The sequence below is a fragment of the Atta cephalotes genome, assembly GCF_000143395.1.
Source record: "Atta cephalotes unplaced genomic scaffold scaffold00001, whole genome shotgun sequence".
Taxonomy (NCBI): Eukaryota; Metazoa; Arthropoda; class Insecta; order Hymenoptera; family Formicidae; genus Atta; species Atta cephalotes.
In genome coordinates, this window is record NW_012130065.1 from 10,949,719 (window position 1) to 10,968,804 (window position 19,086).

General features: G+C 36.7%; 3 protein-coding genes across 3 annotated transcripts in view; all 3 read right to left on the reverse strand.

The window, feature by feature from the left end:
* Nucleotides 1–1,877, reverse strand: part of LOC105626813 — a 5,196-nt gene extending 3,319 nt beyond the window's left edge. The window contains exon 1 of the mRNA XM_012208110.1: nt 1,663–1,877. Within this exon, the coding sequence (XP_012063500.1) occupies nt 1,663–1,877 (215 nt within the window). The remainder of the gene's footprint in view (nt 1–1,662) is intronic.
* Nucleotides 1,878–3,110: 1,233 nt separating this feature from the next.
* LOC105626824 (huntingtin) lies at nt 3,111–13,335 on the reverse strand. Its single transcript, XM_012208121.1, has 15 exons — nt 13,250–13,335; nt 13,002–13,182; nt 12,170–12,448; nt 11,945–12,086; nt 11,292–11,864; nt 10,614–11,212; nt 10,222–10,535; nt 8,844–10,151; nt 4,735–8,770; nt 4,459–4,664; nt 4,174–4,348; nt 3,696–4,109; nt 3,441–3,601; nt 3,279–3,366; nt 3,111–3,209 (listed from the first exon to the last, which is right to left on the reverse strand). Exons 1-15 carry the CDS (start codon nt 13,333–13,335, stop codon nt 3,111–3,113), a joined length of 8,661 nt encoding a protein of 2,886 aa, XP_012063511.1.
* A 2,464-nt stretch (nt 13,336–15,799) lies between these two features.
* Nucleotides 15,800–18,642, reverse strand: LOC105626836 (membrane-associated progesterone receptor component 1). The gene is made up of 3 exons (XM_012208132.1): nt 18,309–18,642; nt 16,591–16,740; nt 15,800–15,969 (listed from the first exon to the last, which is right to left on the reverse strand). The coding sequence occupies exons 1-3, from the start codon at nt 18,640–18,642 to the stop codon at nt 15,800–15,802; spliced, it is 654 nt and encodes a 217-aa protein (XP_012063522.1).
* Between the last annotated feature and the right edge of the window lie 444 nt (nt 18,643–19,086).

A 19,086-nucleotide genomic window follows, 5' to 3' on the forward strand; every position in this document is an offset into this window, starting at 1 on the left:
CTAACTAACTACTATAACTACTATACTATACTATATATATATATATATATATATATATATATATATATATATATATATACTACTACTACTACTCTCTCTCTCTCTCTCTCTCTCTCTCTCTCTCTCTCTCTCTCTCTCTCTCTCTCTCTCTCTCTCTCTCTCCTGAAAAGAAGAATGTAAAATTTTCGAATATTTCTGAATATTTCTGAAAAATGTTTCAATTCGTATAAAAATTATGAGAAAAATTTTCATCAGAGGTAGGTATAATGTATAATTGAGGGGATGGGCGAAATAAAGGCCTAATTACAAATCTTGATATTAATAAAAATTAAAATAACTTGCTATTTTTTTATTATACATAAACTGATACAATATTAAATGAATTTGTGTAATGTCTTTAAGAACTTTATATGTTATAAATCTTCTCTATTATGATCAATATTACATGAAAAAGCTAATTGCCGGAAAAAAGATTCAAGTAGAATTGTGTCTTTATTCCCCCTCAATTATATTATATATATAATATAATTATATTATAGATATATTATACATTATACATTGTATAATATACATATTTGACGAAGAAAACTTATTAACTTTTCTACGCACATCATTTATTAATAATTCATTTATTTTAATAAGTAATTTTCAATTTTTTTCTAATAATTATATAATTTCATTGGTCATTTTCAGCTCTTTAAACGAGAAAAATCGCGTAATGTTGATATGTAGGTGGAATCGAACCTGGATCTACAGATCGCGAGTCAATTGCACCGAGTGATAAGCTACCCAAATAACTTATTAATTAAATAATTTGTTCACTTGTAAACTTGTATCTTTTTTTTTTAGAATGGCCAATATTCATATTCGGTCAAAAGACGGTCCTAAAAGTCAGAAGATTGACCATATTTTAAGACATTACAGACTGTCCTGTAAGATCCGATCATGAATACAATTCAAGTCTGGATTTTTAAGATAACTTTTGTTTTGATGTGAAAACATGGTACCAGACTACTATCCTGAAAATACAGTTTAATATTGTATTATTTTGTACATGAATCTGTTAAACTGAATAAAGATTTTGATAATTAAACCTATTCTAACTTACCAAATTAATATATATAATATTCCTATTGGTTTCGAAACTTTTTTGGTCTGAGATATTTAACTTTTCGTAAAATATGAAAAAATCATAAGTGTTTACATAAGTATTTAATTTTTTACCTGTACATAAAGAATTAAAATAAAAATAAATAATAATGTAATAAATAAATAATATAATATTGTTTATTTTTATTTTATTTTATGTTAAATTGTCAAGCTAAGAGAGCTAAGTAAAGAATTAAATTTATATATACATAGATAAAAAGAGAAAAAATTTTATAATATATACATCCGCATATAGACCTTATATCAAATTCTTTAATTATTAATTTATAGTTATTCTTTATTAGAGTAATATTTTAATTTAAATAGAATAAAAGGAATAAAAAGTAAGAACAGGGAATAACAGATTTTAATAGAAACTGTGTATCAATGTATAACAATTTCTGATAGGTTAAAATCTATTGTCTGTGTATTTATTCCCTATCCCTTAGTTTCTGTCCCTTATTCCTTTTGTTGTGTTCGAGCCTTTAATTAGCTGGAAGTGTCTTTGTTTACCTTGGTTTACCAGGCGAAGAGAATCTTTGTCTCTCAGGAGGGCAGTGACATGAAGGACAATGCTTTTCATAGGTTCTCGTTCTCCTTTTATGTATCACAACATTGCGCGGCAAGTCCTCGGATTCGTTTTGTCCGCAATTAGAGCAGAACTCAGCGTGACGATATAATCCGGTGTTCCTATACGCGTTCGCGGGTATTCTCTTGTACAGTTCCATAATTTTCTAAAATAAATCATAGCCAAAACGGGATATAAAAGCTATCGGAAACTTAATCCTTTTTCAATTTATCCGCACCGTATTCAGTTGTAATCAAAATTTCGGACAAGAATTCTTGCATCCAATGAAAGCAAAATTCCACCAAGAAGATCGAACTGAACTCATGATATTGTTACTAATACATAACTTCCATTTCTCAAAGAGCATACAATCAATTTCATTCAATTAGTAATATCTTCGTGAGTTTAAAATCGTAAACACAAAGAAATATAAAAAAAGTATATAGGTAATATGAAAAATTTGATACCATACATACTGCGTATAGAAAAAAAGAAACTCAAGGAACTTTGACGCGACTCATGCCAAGTTCGATGCGAATGTGTTTCGATTCGAGTTCGTCGCAAAATTTGATGCAAATCTGAGGAAATTCATTTACTGGAGCTGCATATTAATCCATTTGGAAAAGTGAAATGTTATTATTTGTAGCGCGTATAAAATCCTTATAGAATTAATTAAAATTCCTTGTAATCTCTGAAATATTAACATTAAGATGTCATATCAATTTTATAGAATTCTCACTATATATAAACAATCGATTTATTGCACTGATAAAAATAATCACAGACTTTAAAAATATAACATAGAAATATTTAAATTATATATATATATATACATATATATATATATTATGTGTACATCTACTATATATGTATTTCTAGTCTAATGGACAACTCAAAATTACAGTTGATAATTATATAATTTGGAATAATTATAAAAATAACAGCAATTTAGGAAAAAAGTAATATTATTTAATATTACTTATAAGAAAAAACATTTTAAGAATAATTTGAAAAAATTTTAGAATTTAAAGGGAATTATTTCTACTTTCAATAATTTTACGAAATTAATGTATAGTCAAAGATAAAGATTCAGAGACTTCTAATTTGACAATATACAAAATGAATGCTGGATGATTATTGAAAGGGGCATATTTATGTAAACATTTATGCCATATACAATTTTTATTTAAAAATACTATTTATTGCAAAACAATTTGCGTATCTCTCTTCTGACGGGACATAATGTAAAATAAATATCATCATACATACAAATATACACGCGTGACGTAGCGTCAACGCATCAAAAATTGTACATCGTTTTTTACAGTCTGAGTTTAATATTCCGTAAGATATTTTTCTTTTGAATTCTTCCGATTACTATGGGCAGCATTATCTAAAAGGAAGCTAGAATATCGCTAAATGGAGTTCCAGGTTCTTTCGCAGCAGCTTCGAAAGTCTCAACAAATGCTTTCTTTTGAGATTCTTTAGATAGCTAAAATCAATAAATCAACAAATAAAATAGATGTTAAAAATAGCTAAGAGTTAAATAACATTGACTTACTTTATGATAGAAATCCGAAGCAGCTATACACAATATTTTCTTGTCTTCATATTCATATTTTCCTATTCTCGACTGGACATACGGAAATCTACCATATTATAGCTAAGGAAAGATTATTTCTCCAAAGAAAATTACAAAGTTATGTCGGTGAGAAAAGGATACAAAGCTCTCAACCAATGATTTGTCGACGCACTTATGAAGAAACAGGACAAGCACCAAGTCGACATTGCCATCGGCAAACTTTGAATAAAATTCGGTAAACTGAAGACCACCCAGTCTTGAAGGAGCTCCATTTCCGTGCAGGTACACGCTTTTTCACAGACCTGGCATAAAATCAGACCAAATCATACATTTGCATATTTTTCATCTCACACTTCAGTCATGATATAATTTGAGAACCTCGATTAATTTACAAACTTTAAAGACAACAGCAGAGAGTAATCTCGGGTGCGGTTGCTGCGGGGACAAGAATTCTCCTATAACTTTAGTAAGGATCTCCGAAGGTGGGAAGAAGTCCCCGAGGAGATACGACAGAACTGTGCATAGCACCTCCACCTCCATGGAATGTCCTTTGCGGATTTTGTCGAATATCGCGGAAATACGTTCGATAGATCGAACCAACGTCTCTGGCTCCATATCTGGTAATGGTTCTTCGATACCAGGCTGATTCAGTCGATCAGCTGCTTCCGTATACATGCACGTCAGCAGAAGTTGTAATGCTGGTAATGCGAGCAAAGGACTAGGTTGTTTCAGCCGGTCTATCGCGACTTTAACGATCTGCTCGGCTACCTTGCCAATAACGCTTTTTGTCGCAACAAGTCTCTCAAGACCCTATCAAGATAAATAAGCAGTTTACGTTACTTACATATCAACCAAAAATGAAGAACCAACATACCTGCAGAAGAGTTTGATGTAAACCGTATGAGATATTTTGAGATGTGACTAGAGAAAGGACTAATTCCAACACGGCCGGCGCTTCTGTGTCTGGTGGTGTGTCCTCGGCGTGTTCCAATAAGAAAAACACTAGAGCCCACATTATTCCCTGATGCTCTTCACTCTGGCTTAGAATACTATATCAGAGCAAAAACGAATTAGATTGGTTACAAAACGGCATCAAACAAATAATAGATGTCTTCAATACTTCTTTATCAAATAAAATTTAATTATTTTGAATTATTACCTATTTGAATCCTGCGAATCAATGTGCTTCTGTATATATTCAATAGCCAGAGGATGTATAATATTCATTGTTTCTTCGCATTTAGCCAGTACCGCGCTTTGCAGCAAGTATAGAGAGCCGTGAAGCGCGGACACTCTGGAAGCCAGGAAGACCGACTTTAAATTAACGTCCACTATGCGCTTTACTTTATCTAATGTGTCCAAATCCTATAAAATGATGTTGATTAAAAAGAAGGATCTTTATTTCTTTATTATATGTATGAAATTTCTAGCGTACCAAAGGTGTTAGAACGGCGGCGGCTTTACACACAGAGACGGCCAGATACTGATGCAAGACCGCGTTCTCCATTGGATGAACCCTCGAGACTTCCAGGCACACATCCAGCATCCACTGATATTGAGATCTCTCGAGGAAGAGTTCTGAGATCGCCAGAATAGATTTTATGATCTCCGTCAACAATTGAACAGGCGTACTAGCTTGCGGCGACGTCCAGATGGTGTAGTGCTCTATCAGAAAGCGCAGGCAAGAGTCTAGATCGAGGGAGGCGGACATCAGTGCGTCGTTCCGCCTATTCTTCAAATCAAGAACGGAAGCATTCAATTTGTCTTCGTATAGATTACACAGCGACCATAAATATGAGACCGATAGTTGGCTATACATATATCTATCGGAAACCACAGTTCTCTCCACATTACCTCGCTGAAATATGTGATCCAATTTCAAGCCGATCTTACTTTCCGTATCGTTCATATATTCATATTTCCACAGAAGCAGTTCCTGTATCGCAAATAGTTTCTGAGAGCTGATTTTATACACGGAAAGTTGGGGATCTCTTGGGTGATGGATCAGAGTGCTAGCACCAGGATTGCCAGGACACGGCAGTAATAATGTTTGCAGCAATAATCTCGTTATCGCCTGAATCGCCAGGCTGCTCGCTTGTATCAAAGCTGCGACTTCATCCGAGGACGTGTTCTCATTTTGCAGGAAGTTGAGAACGCTCAGAAACGCCATCCAAATCTCCTCGAATTGTGATCTGGACGTCCAACCCAATAAGTTTACCCGGTAGATAAACTGCTCCAGAACATCCACCTCCTGCAGAAGATTAGATTCCGATGACATAAGCGGAAAGTAACATTTGGTAGGACCTGAGCCGATGATGTGGCAACCGCGTTTCCACACTAATGGAGGCGTTAAAATGTAAGAGTTTACTAATGGCTGACGACTTATGCTGATAATCAGTGACTTTATCATACTGAATAGATACGATGGTATGTTTCTCGTAGTGCCATCCGCCTGACACTTTTCAAGCCAGGCCACTATCGATGCCATTTGAATGCATGCCCGGGCGTAATCTTTCGTATCCTCATCCTGGAGAGCTGGCTCCAGCGCTTGGCAATCCATTGTCGGCAAGGGATCCACCGTCGTTAGTATACTTTCCACGACTTTCGTCAGAGAGATCGCCGCGGAACAAACCCAAGTATAACGCGTATTGTCACCAAAAATCTTATTTGGAGCGGCATGCCGCAAAATTTCGGCCGCGCAACTTAGCGTGAGGTCCATGTCATGCGGTCTTAATTTATGGACATCTTTCCTATCCGAATAGATCATCCAATGTGCCAATTCAATGCATAGCATAGAAAATTTAGCGATATCTTCCTCGAATTTTATATCACTCTTCGCCACATTGTACTTAGCTAGTTTCGGTAATGTCTTCATGTAAACCTTGACAGTTGGAATTATTGTGAAGAGGATCTCCCAATACAGAGCGTCGCTTAGCAACTCGGAGAATCTAGTAGCATATTTTAGTTCCTTTCCACTACTGTTGTCCGCTTCCGGATTATAAATCTGATGTGGTTTCGGTACAAGATCGCAAATATAATGAATATGCTCCAACAAACACTGCTTGGCAGCAACATACAAAGGACTAGCATCGAAATAAAAATCCTTTTCGCTCTGTGCTTTTCCGAATTCCAACTTTTGGCACTTTTCGACAGTAAGGCGAGCTCCCAATATCACACAGTGTTTCAAGATCTTCAGATTGAATTCTTTACAAGAAAGAATGCTGAGACAATCATCAAAGTCCAAATCCTTTAATAACTGAGCTAATTCCATAGGATTGTTACTGGCGCTTGCGTGGCAGCAACGTAATTTCACTTGAGGCAAGAACCAATTTCGATCCAACTGAATGCTCTTCACGGTGGACGGATTGAACGGTCTACATTGATCAAGTTCTAATGGTGACAGATCGTAATATTGTACCGCTAGCTTGTTCAATAAACTGACTAAGCCGCCGTGTTTTCTTGCCAATTTGGTGGTTTGCAAGATGTCCATGATCTTCACGATATCATCCTTCGACAACTGATCCTTCACATCCTCCGCGTTAGTAGTTAACAGTATTTCCACCCGGCGGCTGGCAATCTTTGCAGCCATTCTCGACAAAGCGAGATATTTGGTAGACAACAGCCGTGGTATTAAAGTCATTATAACCGCACCGCTTTGCGAATGGTGTGAACCCTCGATACACTGTAACAAGCGTTTTATAAAACTAGGTTGCGATAAATCTGTGCATTTCGTTGCCACAGCCTGCACCAACAGCCCGCTAGCCGCCGGATTCCTGTGTATCGCCGTAGTCAAGAGATCCCTTACCGGAGATTCGGTAGCGACGTTTATTGCCTCTTCTATGTGATTTACTAACAGCCATGTTAGCGGCTCTACATCGTTGAGATTCTCGCATATGTAGTCGCAGAATAATATAATGCCTCCTCTTCTAATAATTTGGATGTTCGTACTGCTGTTAATACAATCGCGTGTTTTCTTCTCGTTCAATCGAACATGATCGGACCTGCTGGTGCCCAATACTTTCGACCAGAAGGACATTTCGTTGTATCCCAACAGGATCATCAGATATGCCCACTGGCACGTCACTGTTGGGCACACGTTCCCAATGCTGAGCATCAAGTGGTTTAATTCGTCGATAAGCAACTTTTCTTCGTCGGATACGTTGCGCCCCTGAATCATCTGCATTGTTGCGTTCGCCACTTTGCAATGACTGCCAGATTCGAACATATGAATGCACAATTGCAGAAAGAATGCAAATTGATGGACAAGATAATTATCATCTGCTGTGTAATCGGAGAAATCGATAAAGGGGTCCGTGGACTTATGATTTATCAGACCAAGTAGACTAAACACCTTCGTGCTTATCAGATTAATCACTTTGAATATGAATCTAGCAAATACTTGCTCAGGTGGCATTTGGCGCGATTGGATGCTCGAGGCGTTCAATGGATCTGCACATTCGCGAGAAAAGGAGCTCCGAAGTGGCGATAACAGATGTGACATGTCTGAAATGCATATGTTGAGATCCGATAGGCGTGCCAGCATTGCTTCTTCCTTCGCGCAGGAGATCAGGGAGAGCAATACGACGTTGATCATACCTAGCCAACGTTTTAATTTGAGGATTGGAGCAGTCGTAGGTATCGATGCGGTGAACAATATTTTCAGAAGTGGATCCACTGGCCGAAAGACTGTGGGCGAAATTGCTGCGAACAGTTTCACTAATGCGACGTGAGCCCTCTCGGATTCTATTCTGAGTTTTCCGGCAGCCAATATCGGAAGCACGGTGTCCATTGTGAGTCTGGACCATCTTCGCCATTTCTCCTCGCCGTTGCCATCCCCGCTAAATCTGGATTCGGCCAGACACAGTGCTAAAAGTTCGACTATTTCGTGATACTCCACCAAACGTAGTAGCATGGCTATTAGCACATCTCTTGTCGTTTCCAACTCCCGTTGTTCGACCACGCTTGAACTTCCATTACGGATGAGAAATATATCCTCAATGACAGGCGCGAGCGCGGGTATACAATGGGAGATCGCCGGTTGCCCGCTCGCCATTAGACCATCGCATAATTGAATTATCTTTGGTATGCCTATTATCGCCTTGGAGTGATTTTTCTCATACGACAAGTGCACTAAGAAATTGAACATTCTCGGTAAGAGATCCTCGGTTTGTTGTACGTGGCCCTCCTCAATAAATTCAAACTGTTTTAACACAAATCCGATAAATATTTTGTCAGAATCCAACAGGCAATAATTAACCTTCAGTTGAACCAGTTGACTCAGCAACATCAGAACCTGACACTGTAACGCAATGTTACTCGTAACAGTGTACTGTTTCAGAGACTTTATAACCATTGGTTCGAAGAGTCGGATAAAGGATGCGACGGATGTTTTCTGATCTGAAGATCGTGCCAAAGTCTTAAACGCTGAAGAAAATTTACGATCACTTTTTCTGCGCAGCAATCCTATCCATCTGGAAGCAAAAGAAAAGGCATCAGTGTGTCAGCCTGCATAAGGTATTACTATCAAACTATTAGAATACTTACCCGTTATCTGGCTCGTTTTCGCCTCTGCAATTATTCCCAATGCATTTTATCGTATTCGCCATTTGTCTGGCGGGATGTTGAAAACACTGATTATAAAAACCTCTGACATCATCTTGTAATGCGTTGCATCGATCCACATTCTTCTGTATGTCCAGTTCGCTCCACTGCGCGCACATGTTCGTACCAAATAAGCATTTCAGCAATTGTTGCACACATTGAACCGTTGCCGTTGGTGACAATACGACAGTGGTTTTTAGATAACATAACACTTCTTCTGCAATTCTACCTGCTTCGTTGACAGATGCGATTTCAAGGATCTGCGAGAGAACGTCTAACATCGCATTCAGTAAGGAAAGATACATCTCGCTGGCTTCATGTTGCAGGGTGACTGAATAATTGGAATGTGCTGCCTTCAGAATGTCATATATCTTCATGTAATGTGGCATACCTATGAACGTTCCCATTTGCTCCTTCCCACTCTTCAAGACGCCAATCTTTTCTCCCTTTTCTTTTGACTTTTGTTCCGACAGGATCTTCTTCCTAGGCGACAACGTTTGCGTGGACAAAGATGGCAATACGGGCTTAGCACTTGCCTGCACTACCTGCACTTCATCGATGACGTGGACGAAGATATTGAGAACTCTCGTGATGTGTGTCAATAGTAATTCCATGTATTTGTCCTTATACATACTCCAAAGTTTCATCGGGTCACTGCCAGTCTTAAAATTGCAAACGGCTAATCCAGAAGCCAAATTACCGGCGAGGAGAATCAAGTGTCGATGTGTGGATAAATCTAAACTAATGGTCGATGATGTTAACAGTGGCAATGCCAATGATAAGAGACTGCTGCACACCGGAGAGGAAATCATTTCATTTACGAAACTAATATCATTGGCATCCGATCGATCGCTATTCTTCTTAGATTTTTTCAGCAATGTCTTTGATAAAATACAGTCCCATCCTCTGACATAAACCGTAGTGGGATAAGTCTCGCTCAAACAAAAAAGAGTTTCACAACAGCCGTATATTAAATATTTTGAAGAATGCACCGTTAGTATTTCCGTTAGAATGTTAACTATACGGGATAAAGAGTATTCCAGACTAGAATCGTAATTCGTCTCGTTTTGATGATTCAGAAATACAAAGGGCTTGATAAATGTATTTACAAACGGCTTATGTTTATCTTGATAGGACGATAGTTCTGAGATACTTGATGTTACCACACTTAAAAACTGTTGAGTATATTGTGTAGCCTTCCTTGTAACAGTATCTTCTTGAGGGTGTCGAAAATACAAACATGGGATACTCCTATAATAAAAGAAATATAAAATGATATTCGAATAAATAATAAAATTGCACAATTAGAAATGTATCTTACTTAACAATCGCATCTGACGCAGCATGTCTCACTCTTTGGTCCTGATCACCTAATAACGCTATTATAACATCGATAAAGTGCTCTTGAAATAACGATTGTCTCGTTATGTGTTCTATTGTAATATACGATAATTTGCTCAATAAGTCAGCTAATTTTACTTTCACAAGAAAATATGGATTTTTCACAAGTTTTGGCAACGCAGTTAAGATGGTAAGACCATATTCGTTGTTGATGGAATCTAGTAACTCTGGCAAACAGAGGTTCAACGCGTCCAACGTTTGGCGGCAAGTTGTCGCGGAATCATCGTTCAAGCCCTATACATTCGACAGAAACAGATGTAAGTTAAAAACTCTCGAGACTGGTGTCGTCCTTTATAAAACGTATAAACTCACTTTTAAAAGTAATTTTATTGCATCTTCCAATAATATATTTCTACGTCCTTGTTGAGTCATACACTCCATTTCAAAGTTCCGGAAGGAACCGCCATACTGAACAAATATAGACTTTAAAAAGATTCCAATTACCATCGTTATATTACCCCTGATTTGGGGATCTGGGTGATTGGCAAATAGCAAAATGTCTGCAATCAATTGGTTTGTTTCATTGCAGCTTGATTCTTTGGCCACGGTCATTGTAAACAAGTGTGGATAAAGTTTGAGAATGTAACCCACGCATGTCAGAGCGAGAGCTTTTACACTAACACGAAATAACTTGTCCGATATCAATTGCCCGGATTTGCCAGCCAATAAAAAGGACGACACCAAGTAACGGCAACAAAACTTAACGGGCATATCCGAGTCTGTGAAACTTCCAATGTCCACTTCGTACAATGCGAAATCCAGGGAGGACTTCTTAGGGGAAGCGAACGATAGAGTGTTTTCTTCTGAGTAATCTTCCTCCTTTGAATGTTCACTTTGCAAGCTTGGATAAGGTGTTTTCTCGGATTTTTCCATCTCGCTTTCGATATCACTGCATTCCTCCGCAATCGAATCTAAAACATTGAAAGCTAATAAACTGAAAGCTAATAAACAAAATTACGCAAGTTATCGAATTCATATGTTCGTTCTTACTGTCAGTGGTTTCGATTTTCAAATGGCAATAACTTTCTAATATCCTTTCTTTCGTCTCTGTAACATCGCTCATACATTCATTCTGTGTTTGTAAATTACACGTGATTGGCAATGTCGTTTCCGCATCTGCGATCCATTCTGCATTCGGAGTAATCTCCGGAATATCAGGCTCATGCAAGTTTAAAATAGAATCCGAATTTGCACCACAAGCAGTACTCGCGCTGGAAAGACTTGTGTGACCCAGCGAGGGAACGCATGCATTTTGATTTAATATTATTCTGCTTTGTGTTATGCCTTCTGACGACAATAAAACAGATACTAATGGCTTTGGAGGCATTTTTAGAAGTTGTGTCAAAGTCTCTAAAGCTGCGTTTACAATATTATGATCAGAATGCCATTTTGTATAGTGCAAACACAATTCATAAATGTGTAACAGACTATCTATCTGTTGTGTTTCAACATCTTGAGGCTCCGAAGGTTTACATATGTAAGGTAAAATCACTCTGAGGCATCCAAAGATGCCTATAACAGTAGAGGAATGATCCTCGACGTTTCTTCCTAATGTTGTTACATCTGATAAGATATACACTATTAATAAACGAATGTTTTTGCATTACGAGTGTTAGGCAACGTATCGTAATTATTTAACGTACCTAATATATAATCCAACACATAATTAAAAAAAACCTGTGGTTTTCTGCAATTTATACACGTTGTCAGAATCATACTAGCTGCTGCCCTACGGAAAACTGCCTGAGGAGAGGAAATATTTTCAAAGAACGCTCTCAACAAATTCTGAAAAAACAAGATTTAATTTTTCTCAAGTTTATGGAAATAGCTTTTAATGTATATAATTGTGATAATGTCAAAACGCTTACCTTGACATCCTTATCTGTCATGAATGGTCCTAATACTTTAAAGATTAATGGTAATGATTGCGATAATGTTTCAATTACAGTATCCTCTGATCGATGCGCAATAATCACTATACATGGGATTAAATTTGATACATAAGCTTTGCCCCTTGAAGGACGTATCATGTGACTTAGCAAACCAAATCTCCAAAGAGCAGCCCTCAGTATGCGTGCAGGTCCGTTTCTTTTTATTTCATTATAAAGCTCTATCTGAATTTTAACGATATTACTATCGACCATTGCCTAGCAAAAAACATTCATTGAATTGCTTTTAAATATTGATTTTCTTAATGTATTTATGTTTTTATGTTTTATTTATGAATACTTATAACTTTTCTGGCTAATGATAAATTCAGTCTTTTGTACTACATGTGAGTGTACACTAAAGGCTACTTTATATAAAGTAAATACAGTAGCATGTAATTAATTTTAACAATAAAATAATATATTCTGTTAAATAATGGAACAATATTATTTTTAAGCATTTAATCGTATCAAACATTTATATGCTGTTAATATTTAACTTTGCTAATTTAATAGCTTCTAGTAAAATAGTTTCTAATATATGCTAATCTAGTCCACATCAATTAAACTTAACATAACATTATTATAATTTTGCTCAACAATAACTATTATGTAACACCACGTTTTATATTACATTTATATTGTTGAATGTAAAATTATAATATTAATATTATATTACTTTTTGTTACTATTAGTTTGTGTTGATTAGAAATTAAATGTAATACAAGGGTAATAAATTTGCTATAATAATAGCCCTAAAATGTAATTGTACCCTGATAATTTTATTAAGAGATTCATCTGCGACCATCCTGACATCAGACTCATCATCATTACAGAGTGCCAACAAGGTTTCAATTGTGGCACTGAGAATCTGTGGAAATTTGGTATTCTGTCTGACAGTAGGCGAACATATTCCTTCGACGATGATGGCACAGCATGACACCTTCTCCTTCCTACTATTGAAGCATTTGCATTTATTAAGGAATAAATCGTCATTAAAGAAGTGTTTACCGTTCATACCTTGCTCCAGGATCCGACGGAGTGTCCAACTCTAGTAACCCATTCAGCGTTTCCACGGCCTTCAATACACCGTTTAGATGAGCCATGCTGGATCTTCGAATGACCTTCGCTTCTTCGAAGGACTACCTCAAGTAATCGTGCGACTGGTGAATGACATTCTGCCGCTTCCTGACCGAAAATCTACGATAGATCGTGACACACTCACATCACAAACTACATCGCTACATGCTGGCCAATGCTGGCTAATGGTCAATCCATTGAACCATGAACATTGTAAGTGCAGATTGGTGCAGATTGGTGCAGATGCAGAATGTAGACTGTGCATTTTTAGAGTAGTATTATATACTACTATTCTATACTAGAATACATAGAGGCTGCATTTGAAAATACACATCATTAATTTATCTTTGTTTAACATTCACTGAGTAACAAAGGCAAAATATTACTTGGAGGCACTCGATGTGCATTCCCGAACGCAACTGTGGTGGTTTGAGCGCGTTCAAGTCTGCCAACTCTGTTGTGGGGGACAAGAATGCCACCTGTTGGGTGAGATTCTGCCGCGAATCGTTACTTGTTCTTGTGGCGCCGAAAAAACAGCAGTATCAAAATTTGTCAATTATCGGCAATAAAATGTTCATGTGATTGTTTCGTTTTTCCAATCACATGAACGTAACAAAGAAATAAAGTACAAAAAGCTAAGAACAAATCTATTAATATTTTTAAATTAAACTTTACTTCGAATGCTTGAAATAAGAATCTTTTTTTATAATCCGACTGTTTTCATTTTTAACGTTATTTTTAAACATTAATTTATCTTTGTCGTCTCTGTAAGCTACAACATTACGCCCGTAATATATACTCATAATACTGAGAATGATCACTGCTTTTCAAGAATGGAGAGGAAAAATTTCTTTCCAAATAATTAATTAGAGAATAAAAGTATCCATATATTCTTCGTGTACATGACGACGATCAAACTGAACGTGCACTCGCCGTTGAATTAATATAAACAATAATAAAACTTTATTTGCCACAATCAATACTATCTAACCATGTTAAATTATATACACCATTTTTTTCAAACTACTAGCACAACGCGTGATATACAATAAATACTTTTCTTGCCATTTTAAATGCTAACAAGATGTAAAATACAATTTAACTTATATCTTAGTTTTAAATTATACACAGGAAGTGCATGCAAACTTTTCACTTGTAGAAATATAGATATATGTATATATATTTTACGTAACTCTAATATTAATCTTTATTCTTAAACTTATTTTTAAATATAACTATTTACCAAACCCATATTTTATTGATGAATAAAGCTATTAATAAACAGCTATTAATAAATCGATGCGCTGCAGTGTCAAACGCTACTCAACGCGGAAGTACGCGAATATTTGCGAATGTAATATCTTAGAGTAACAGTATTCATAAAAGCCCATTCTTTAAAAGTCTGAAAATATTATAAATTAAATAGAATTATATTGATCAACATCTCAAGACATTACTTAAGACGATTTAAAAAAAAAAAATAATAAAAAAAAGAGGATTATCTATGAATACTGATTCTTTTGAATTTTTGTAATAGAAACTTTACAATGCTAAAATCCATCACAAAAAATTTCATACACTTGTTATTTTCATCTGTGCATAAATTTAGAGATACATAAACTTAGAGATACACGCGTTATGCTCAGTTTTCCGATATTACTTCAGCAATTAAAACTTTTACGTGCAAAAAAAAAAATGCAATTTGTTTCATCGAGACAATCGCGAGTGAGAGAAAGACCTCTGAATCGGTATACATTTTCCATCATTTATGATAATAATTACATTTCTGATACAATTACATATTAAAAGTGTAACATTAATATAACTATATCTTTAGTGCTTGGTCAGAATTAACGAGCACTATTCGCAAACTTATTCCGAAATGTATGTCTTTGTATGATCTTTCTCTCCTCTATCTCTCCTCTTCTCTCTCCCACAATTCGGTGGCTGTTTCTTAATTCGCAATTCTGCATAAATGTGAGAGGATTTAAATTCCATAAAGCAGACTTAAAACTAAACTTCAAATGCAACGTCAGCTTTATCATATCGCCGTACTCGTGCGGGTACAGGCGCGTACAGTCGCGTGTTGTACAGCGAAATAGTAATTCAACAAGAATCTACAATGGAATATGTATGTTATTACATGCCACTGATTCGGCTTAGCGTTTTTTGGTAGAAAATCTTTTGTACATATATAAAAACATTAAAAGACACAAGCGTCAGCACGCTGATCGGCGAACTAGACGCCCAAATAAAGTCTTCACATAGTATAATCACCAGCTTTTTCGGAAATGTGTTTTATATATTTCCAATGCAATATTAAAAGCCAGCATTTCGCTTCTTTATCCGGTTACCGTTACCAAGTAATAAAATATTCGGCCGAACGTCCAGAAATATATTCATGAGCGATAATTTCAAAGATTTCTGTAACAACAGCGTGTGCGTAGTGTGCTCCTGTAACAGTTCTGCCTCCAACATACGATCATGCGGTCAATCGCTCTTTGATTTTTCGGCAGCCTCGTTACAATCCGCTTTTTTCTCTGCATCATAGCTTTCTGATTTTGTTTCAGTCTCCCGTTGGCTACCCTCGTCCTCTTCGTCGGAGTAATTTGTCGGTGCTTCGCCAGGCTTTAATAATTTTCCAACGTAATCATATCTCTCTGTAATTAAAGCAAACGTTGTATTTATAATGTTATCGTTCTTCTAAATAATTTATTTACGTGTCTTTATATATTATATTTTAAACATCTGTAAATTAAAACGCCCATAACAAAAGCCTTGAATCGTGTTCTCATTCATTATTCATGAGATTCATTATTCAAAGATTTAATATTGACTTAAAAATAGAATACATTATCTCATATATCATAGGAGCAATGAAAATATCACACTAAAAAGAATATTTATATAGAATTTAAAGTCTATATCTTATATAATAAGTTATTGCAGTATACGGTATATTTGATTTGAATGCTCTCCTTATTATCATCATTTTGCCTTGAGCGTTCATTAAATACAAAATAAGAATGGAAGTGCCGAAAGGAGCTCAAATTAAATGCAGCTTATTTCATTTTAGAATGTGTGCTCTATATAGATAACACTTCCAAAGAAAGTGTTTTACTAAGAATTAATATTAAAATAAAATCGAATTCTATATTTACTCCTTACATATATAAATTATGTAAATATATTAATGCAGTGCAGTATTACGGAATAATGCTTTATCGTTTATTTATTAATGTTGAAAGAACTATTGCTTATTCATGCACGAATTTGTTTACCTTTAAATTGTTCTTCCCACTCCTTGATAGAATTCATTTCTGTAGTATTCAGATCACTTAGATCGTCATATTTATCCGTCGCAGCGACTACTTCAAACCTCGCGAGTGCTCTACTGGCATCTCGACCACCAAACGCTTCATAGGGTCCACCTATAGGAATAGAAATATTTAGTCTGTGGAGTTTTGAGACATTAAATAGAAAATATAGATGGATTTGTGTGGAAATTGAAATTTATAAATTAAGTCTCCTCCTTCTACTAACAATAATTAATTTAAAAATAGAATTCCATATTCATTTCTTACATGTATAAATTATATAATCAGTGCATTGTTACAAAGTAGCTCTAAGTCACATTTCTTTCTCTGTTGGAAGAACTATTATTGAAAACGCATAATTTGAATTGTGCATAAACTGAAGTAAATAAATTTTTCTTCGTAAGGCCCATCTATAGAAAATGTATATTAAGCATAAGATTTTCAAAGGATGTTTATGCACATCACGTACAATCCCTTTTGACTAAAGGCACATAACCGATTGGATCTTTACATATTGTCTGTGTTCAACGGAAAAAGCAGCTTTGCAAGTATTGTAAAATTCATTAATATGACTGCATTTAGCAAATTACTTATTTTACAACTGGTGAAAGTTTTCTTCATTCCAATTGGATATTTTTACATTGAGAGGAATATATTCTATCTAATGAATCTATCTAATGAAGAAAAAACTACCAACAGTAGTAGAATATACATTCTGTTGAACTTATCAATGGTTATATTCAGTAAAAAAAAGCAGTTTTGCAAATATAGTAAAATTCTTTAATACAATTGATTCTTGCCTTTGGTTCCTTATGAATCTAAATGTACAAAATAATCATATTAAAGAATTTTAAAACAAAGCTGTTGCAAAGTTGTTTTCTCTGCTGAATGCAGCTATTAATTCATACATTTAAATCCAGTAACGAACCAAGGATCTATCATATCATTGAAGAACTTTATAACTGTGTAACTGAGTTGAACACAGCCTTATCTTTATTAGAAATCAAAGAGTATGTAAAATAAGGAGAACAAGTGTGCGACATTCCTTCGTGTGCTAATTCAAATAATTTCAGCTGCAATCGCTCATCGACTTTATGACTTTGCTCGGTGGGCTTAGATTCCGAAAATAATTTTCCAGTTCTCGAGTTTCGTCAACCATAGGCCTATTCTTTCAGCTGAACTCTTTCACATTCACCTTTCTTCCTTTTTCTTCATAATATAGAAAGATGAATCGTGAAAAAAAAGTCTTCTTACATCCATTCGTGCTACATACTTAGACGCGAGACCTTCTCGCCAGGCTATACGTCACAGAACGTGATAAACCGCTATCGTTAGCTTAGTATCGCGGCGCAATTGGAGAAGCACAATTGGTCGTGACGATCGCGAGACTTTCACGATTTTATTTCTGTTCGTGTGGAGTATGATATCATCGGACACTCCTACAGACTAATAACAAAACGGCTAATGAAGTCCGAGAGAAAAAGAAATAAACAGAAAAAGAAATAAACAGATTGAAAAAAATGAAAATGAGAGAGAAGGGAAGAAGAAGAAACGGAAAATTAAATCATGATTAGGAGGGGGAGAGAAAAAAAAATATCATTCGATCGCCAACAAGCGCGATAGAGATCGACGGGTGAAGGAGAATTGATCCGTTGATGCGAAATGCCCCGGCGACAACTCACCAGGGCCGTAGAACCTGGCGCCTCTGGTGACGTCGTACACGCTGCCGTTGACGGCGACGAGTATCCGGCCGTCCGGGCCTTTTCCGTCGTACTTGGTCAGCTCCTCGATCGTGAAATCGCGGCGTAGCTTCGGCAGCTTCTTCACTTCCTGTATAGTCTCCTCGGGCCGGGTGCGGCTCTTGACGATCTTATACACCAGAATAGCGATCACGCCCACGAGGGCGAGGTTCAGTGGGTTCTTGACGATCTCGGCAATAAAGTCCGACAGGAACTGGGACTGTTGTTGCTGCTGTTCCGGGGCCGTGGCGGCCGGCGAGCCGCTCTTCTCGGCCATCTTGACCAAAACCAAACTGATTGACCGATCTGGGTCTATCAGTGGGCGAGCGAGGAGTGCAGAGGAGTGCCGCCGAGGAAGACGAGAGGTTACGATCAACCGCGCCGGAAAAAAGAGATCGAAATGCGGTGTGCGCGCTCCCGAGACTCCGAACTCCGAACTTCTATACGTCCGTACGTGCGTGCACGCGCGATGATACGCGATGCGTATACGTGCTTGCCGACGAGTACAATAGAACAGAGGGCGACAGAGAGAAAGAGAGAGAAAGTACACCGGGAAGCGGGGTGGCGGGAAAACGGAGATGATCGTCGGAAATTCGCGGACTAATATCGGCCGACTAGGCGCCGCTCACCGACAAGAATGACGACGACTCGAATGCCTCGAACTGGGCGCGCGCGACGATAATCATACGAACGATGCGTACCGGTGCGCCGTACGCGTTAC

Bases quoted from the DNA above. Each gene is read 5' to 3' on its own strand.
- LOC105626836 (XM_012208132.1), bottom strand. From the start codon at position 18,642: ATGGCCGAGAAGAGCGGCTCGCCGGCCGCCACGGCCCCGGAACAGCAG. The intron at 16,741-18,308 runs GTGAGTTGTCGC...CTATTCCTATAG, and splicing joins CGCCAGGTTCTACGGCCCTG to GTGGACCCTATGAAGCGTTT. The intron at 15,970-16,590 runs GTAAACAAATTC...CTTTAATTACAG, and splicing joins GTGGGAAGAACAATTTAAAG to AGAGATATGATTACGTTGGA.
- LOC105626824 (XM_012208121.1), bottom strand. From the start codon at position 13,335: ATGGCTCATCTAAACGGTGTATTGAAGGCCGTGGAAACGCTGAATGGG. The intron at 11,865-11,944 runs GTACGTTAAATA...ATATCTTATCAG, and splicing joins TGTGTTGGATTATATATTAG to ATGTAACAACATTAGGAAGA. The intron at 3,210-3,278 runs GTAAGTCAATGT...TATTGATTTTAG, and splicing joins CTTCGGATTTCTATCATAAA to CTATCTAAAGAATCTCAAAA.